General features: G+C 39.1%; 1 protein-coding gene across 1 annotated transcript in view; it reads left to right on the top strand.

Moving 5' to 3' along the window:
• Positions 1-959: 959 nt before the first annotated feature.
• Lkb1 (Lkb1/serine/threonine kinase 11) overlaps positions 960-6,000 on the top strand; it is a 67,899-nt gene continuing 62,858 nt past the window's right edge. Inside the window, exon 1 of the mRNA XM_072305096.1 lies at positions 960-1,710. Within this exon, the coding sequence (XP_072161197.1) occupies positions 1,289-1,710 (422 nt within the window). The 5' untranslated portion in view covers positions 960-1,288. The remainder of the gene's footprint in view (positions 1,711-6,000) is intronic.

The following is a 6,000-nucleotide window of genomic DNA, read 5'->3' as shown; positions in this document are numbered from 1 at the left end:
CTCAGATATAAATGAAGCCCCTCCCCCCCTTATTTTCCATCAAAATTCAAAATGTAAGTAGGTACGTTTAGAATTTGATTTCAATGCCTCAGAACGCTGCGGTAGAGTCCCTTTATACCCAGAGTAACGACAACTCGATTATCAGCTGACTGGCGGCCGACCTTGGCTGGCCATGGAGGCCGAAACTAGTGCACTCAAACGAACGATATTGGGGGATAAGGATCAGGAATCCTGCGATGTCTGTCATACAGAAACAACAACATCAACAAATTGATCAATTAAAAAGAAAATGAGATTGGTTTGTGAATAATTTCTTAATCTATTTTCATTTTGGACCGATGGCAATAACAATTTACTCTTGATAAACCACAATTAGGTAATATTTTCATTATTCTTGTTCACATACGAGGTACCGCCATCTTGGTGCACTAGTTTCGGCCTCCATGAGCGAGAACCAATCAGAATTGGATTTTTTTTTAGGCCACTTTCAGCCCAATCCTGGCCCAACCAAAAGTGAGTTGTCGTTACTCTGGGTATAAAGGGACTCTACGCTGCGGGGCCCCCACACAAGCTTGTGATTTCTCCAGATATGCTAAAGATTTTCCCTCCTTAGGTAATCCTTAAATTATATCAGAAAAATGTCTTGCCAAAGAATTTTGAGAATTACCCTGGTTAGTACTTGGTTTGAACTCTTTTAGAAATTTAATCCCGATCAAAAAGGTCAATTCCCTGAGCTGAGCAGTTTAATTTTTCTCCGAGAGTGAAATTTGTGCTTGGCGCCATTATGTGATGTGCAAAGAGTAGAGGAGAGGAGAGAGCAACAGAGTATAATCATGGAGTCCGAGCGAGCTTCATGCACGCTCCACCAGCTACTCCCGCTCTGTGATCGCCTGCTCATTCGTAGGGGGTCTTTGCCTGCAAAAACGCTCAATCGGCTTCATCGGCGCTCCAGTGCATTGCGACTCTATTGTACTCTATGGTCAATACGTATCTCTATTTTGCTTGTTCAATCCGGTCCCTTTTGGGTTTTCTTTTATCTAGTCTCGAATGTTCAGTGTGATATGGCAGTTTCTGAATGGTTTCTGCCCATGTTTTCCATGTCTCATACGTTATTGAATCAAAATACTCTTTTTAATTGTTCCTTGTTTTGGAGTGTTGAATGCTCTTGATGTCAGGTCATTGTTTAAAATGGCAAGGCAGGCTTTCGGGTGACTGATCATTTATTTTAAATTTAACCTTCAATAATGAGTGTTTATCGAAAAATTGTGTCTGCAATGCAATTGTAGTGATGGACAGCAAGATGGCCATTGAAGAGTGCGACCCGGATGAAGCAAAGTTCTCTGACAGCATCTCATACCAGCAGAGTGATCAGCGATCAGTTGCTGGGTTTCCAGATGAAGATGGAGAATTAGGAAGTCTCAAGAATGTACATTTTAATTTAGAGTCAAATGGATCCAATCATAACTGGCTGAGCTATGATGATACCATGAATTTTTTCCACCGGGTTGATTCCAATCAAATCATTTATCGTGCCAAGAAAAAACGGTGCAAAATGATAGGCAAATATGTCATGGGCAATATTTTAGGTGAGGGTAGTTATGGGAAAGTTAAAGAAATGTTGGACTCAGAACTACTTTTCAGGAGAGCTGTTAAAATTCTCAAGAGACGCAAACTGCGAAGGATTCCGAACGGAGAACAAAATGTTCAAAGGTGGGTGTTAAGTATGGTTCGTTTCATTTTACGTAGTATATTGAAGGTGAAAGAAGGATGCCTCTTTCAGGTCATTTGACTGACGGATCTATGTCGAGATTGAAATTTATGGAAATTTCAGTTTTATTGCGCTGCTGATGGAGATTCTCTTTATTTATTGATTCCAGACCGGATGGTTCTGATCAACATAGAGGTGCAAAGTTAAACTGAAATAAGCTGGGCAGAAGAATTCTGAAATGTAAACATAGAAAGGTTATTTCATGATAACAGGAATAGCTAAAATGTGCAATACTTTCAAAATGAAAGTGCACCAATTTTAAGGTGATTCATCAAGCTCAAGTGACGTGGTCGAACTGGCATGCGACATATTGCATCGATTAAGTCAAAAATCTCGGCCGATTTTGAATTTTTTGTGAAACAAAGGACTGTAGCCCCAGCGCATGAGCCTAACGAACCATTCTAAACCCCAAAATCATCAAAATTCTGAGGAATGAAAGCAGAATAGTGTTTGGAATAAAACCTCGCATTCGATTTAGCCAGCGATTTCTGTATCAAATGCGAGGTTTTTTTCCAAACACAATTCTGCTTTCATTTCTCTGAATTTTGCTGATTTTTGGGTTTAGAATGATTCTTTAGGTTCATGCGCAGGGGCTATCGTCCTTGTTTTAGCTAAAAATTCAAAATCTGCCGAGATTTTTAACCTAATCGATGAGATATATTGCACTCCACTTCGACCACGTCATTTGAGCTTGACGAATCACCTTAAACAAATTTTATCACTTCATTTTAAAGGTATTTAACTACCTTTTTCCAGCTTTGGCAGGAACTATTTTGATTCAGTACAAAGTTGTAGGGATTGACAAACAAGCCATTGAATCACAGGTATCAGCTCCTCCCGCAGGACTGCTGGAGATCCATGCAAACATGGCCAAATTATGCTGATTAGGTAACCGACACAGAGTAATTGACACTTGAAAATGTGAAATCTAAGATGATACAAAAGATGAAACTTGCCAATTCTAAACTTTGGGGACTTCTTGTTTAGTTTAATATTATGAAATTGAGGATCTTGTGTAGTGTGTAATTATTGCTATGGACCTAAAAACACAGGTTTTTATCATAAAAATCGAAGTCTTCATCGTAGAAAAAGCTGACTTATCAGTAATTTTTTGTTTGAGAAAACTTCAGCAAACAATTTGATGACAGCTTTGAAACTCCTGGTTCTATTTGGCGAGATAAACGCACTTAATAAAACTGCAAAAATATGTTGCTGAATGTAGTGACATTCTTTCCAATGACTTTTCTTGCTTTAGAATAAATAATTTAGTTCAAAATGGCAATCGTTTTGATCATTAGAGGTTCCTTTCAGCAAATATTGCCAAAGAATCCATGATCAGACAGATTTACTACCACAAATTGCTCTTCTGCTTTAAAATCGAGGTTGGCGACGCGAAACCGACTGTACATTTTCGGGCTTTAAAGTCTGGTACTATTAAATACAATCATAATTTATCATAGTTTTTAGCATTGATAAGTTCAGGTACATCATTCCCATTGGTTTATCAACTTGGTTTTCAATGGTTTTGCCCTGAGTCGTTGATAACCGACAACGACGCGACTATTCCTTTTATTGAGAAATCACCCAGAAACTATGAAACTCAAGTACTTTCCTTTGCGAAGCCTTTAGAAACAGATTGAAATAGGTACCTCAAAGTACCAGCCATTCCAAACAACCTTTTGTGACATCTGAGATTCTGGTGTTATCTAACCTATTCCTAAAGCTGTCCAAGATAGTAGGTATAAGTAATGCATACGCAATCCAACCCACAGAAATTCCTGGAAAGAACATGAATACTCACTGAACTTAAGAAAAAAGAGGAATCAGTGAAGCTATGAAGTAATTTGTACAAGGATACAAGATCATCATAATGCAGATGGCAAGAAATAGGAAATAATTTGAACACCTTGCAATAGAATCATAATCATAGTCTGTGAATCCTAACGAAATATCAGTTCTCCAAGAAGCAAATCATGTAAAACTATGTCTAACTTCGCCAACCTTGGAAATATTAATAGAGGTAGATGGAAACCCACTAGGGCACGAGCATGCCTGAAAGGCACAATAGTTAACCTGCACGAAAGTCATTTACTTAGGATGACCCTCGAGGTGTACCCACGAAGTGCACTGTATAGGGGTGCCAAGCCGGCACTATCTATATCTGAATTATCGGACATATGTATTTGTGCTATAAGGAATTTTGTGCCCAAGATTTGTGCTCTACATGGTTCCTTTTGATTTTACTAATTATTACTTATGTTTATTATCAAGATTTATCACAAACAGAACACCTTTGCTTTTACCATCTTTTTTAACTAAGTCAAAGAAATGCTGAGGATCACATTTACCATACTTTTCAGTTTCTGGAATGAATTTATCATGCAAAAAACTCAATAATAAAAATTGTGAGATCAGCGTATTTCTGGGCACTAGTTTTTGACAAGGAATTATAATCCTAAGTACATTTTTGAACCGGAGTCGGAAATGTTGTGACACTTTAAGCCAGACGCAAACATTTTCTAGACATCTGGTGTGCTCACAAACAATTTGAAAAACTAGGAAATATGATAAATGTTTGGTGGAGCTTCAAGATCAGAACTTTTAGAGGAAGATTATTGGGTTGCACTTTGCATAAAGGAACCAAGAGCACTCAAATGTTGCCAGGATTGTGCAATTTAAATTCTTTGCATTAAAATACTGAAATCATGCAAAAAAGTAAAGAGCCTCCCAAAAATAGGGCCTTTTTTGGCCTCTTTTCGGGAATCCGGGGATTTCATTCGTTAGTGACCTAAACGAAACCTTGTGGTGAGGCAAGCCTCCGGTAAAAATTTTAGCTCGAGAATATGTCTGGTTTCCGAGGTACAGCGCTGCAAAGTTAGCATATTTAAGCATTCAAATTCTCGTCTTTTCGGGACCTTTTCCACAGCCCCCCACATTCGAATCTTAAATAAAAAATTATACCATAATTTTGTGCTATTTTGTGCCGCAAATTAAAAATTTTGTGCTGCAAAATTGAGGGGGGGGGGGGAACGCTCCTCAAAATGGGGGAGGGGCTGTAGAAACGGTAGTCCCCCTCCTTTCGAATTTTCGAAAAAAAGGAATGTCATAATTTTGTGCTAATTTTGTGCTATTTGTGCCGCAAGAAAAAAATTTTGTGCTCCAAAATTAAGGGGGGTAGCAGCATTCCAAATTGGGGGAGGGGGAGGGCTGTAGAAATGCCTGCCCCCTGTTTTGATTTCTCGGAAAAGGAGTATGCCATAATTTTGTGCTATTTTTTGCCGCAGCGGAACATTAATTTTTTTCAAATTTAAGGGGGGTAATGGGCACATCAAATTTGGGGGGGCTGTAGTATTGTTAGCCCCCCTTTTTGATTTCTTTGAAATGGAGTATGCCGTAAGTGTTTGCGAATTTTGTGCTATTTTGTGCCGCAGAAAAACGCTTCATTTTTGGAAATTTAGGGGGGTAAACGGGCACATCAAATTTTGGGGGGCTGTGGAAATGTTTGCCCCCCTTTATTAATTTCTTGAAAAAAAAGAATGCCGTAATACTCTCCGCCGTAGTAATGAAAATTTTGTGCTCCAAAATTAGGGGGGTTAAATACCATTTCAAATTGGGGGGCTGTAGAAACGATAGCCCCCCACTCTCGAATTTCGAGGAAAAAAGCACGTCATAATTTTGTGCTATTTTGTGCCGCAAAAAGAAAATTTTGTGCTCCAAAATTAGGGGGTTTAAATACTACTTGAAATGGGAGACGGGGACTGTAAAACAAGTTAGCGCTCCGTCGGAACCCGAATCTTCCGCTCCGGAGTCGCAGGCTCGCAGGTAGCCGAAACCTTTAATAGCGCAGCGTGGTCACATCTCTCTCCGCTTTGACTTCTGCCCATGGAAACGGACGGAAAGGGCCAAGTACCGTGGCAACTGAAGAAACATCCGGGCGGGAGATCCGGCGCTCTATGCACGGGATATTTAAACAGAGAAATTTATCCTAATCATTAAGGAGCCTTTTCGGGGGTTATATACCGTTGGGTGTCAGCGAGTTCCAAATCGAATGTTATTCTACTGTTTTTATTTTGCACGCTACCGATTATTATTCACTGAATCGAACAGTTTTAAGAAATAAATGATTGGCTTTCATTTCAAAGCAACAACAATTTTGACCCGTATCCAGCGAAACATATCATAAAAGGACTATTTTTAAGAAATGTCTCAGAAAATGTGTTATCGTTGATTTC

This window comes from Bemisia tabaci, chromosome 1, assembly GCF_918797505.1.
Source record: "Bemisia tabaci chromosome 1, PGI_BMITA_v3".
NCBI lineage: Eukaryota > Metazoa > Arthropoda > Insecta > Hemiptera > Aleyrodidae > Bemisia > Bemisia tabaci.
The sequence above is the reverse complement of the archived record's forward strand: the minus strand, read 5'-3'. Positions and strand labels throughout refer to the sequence as shown.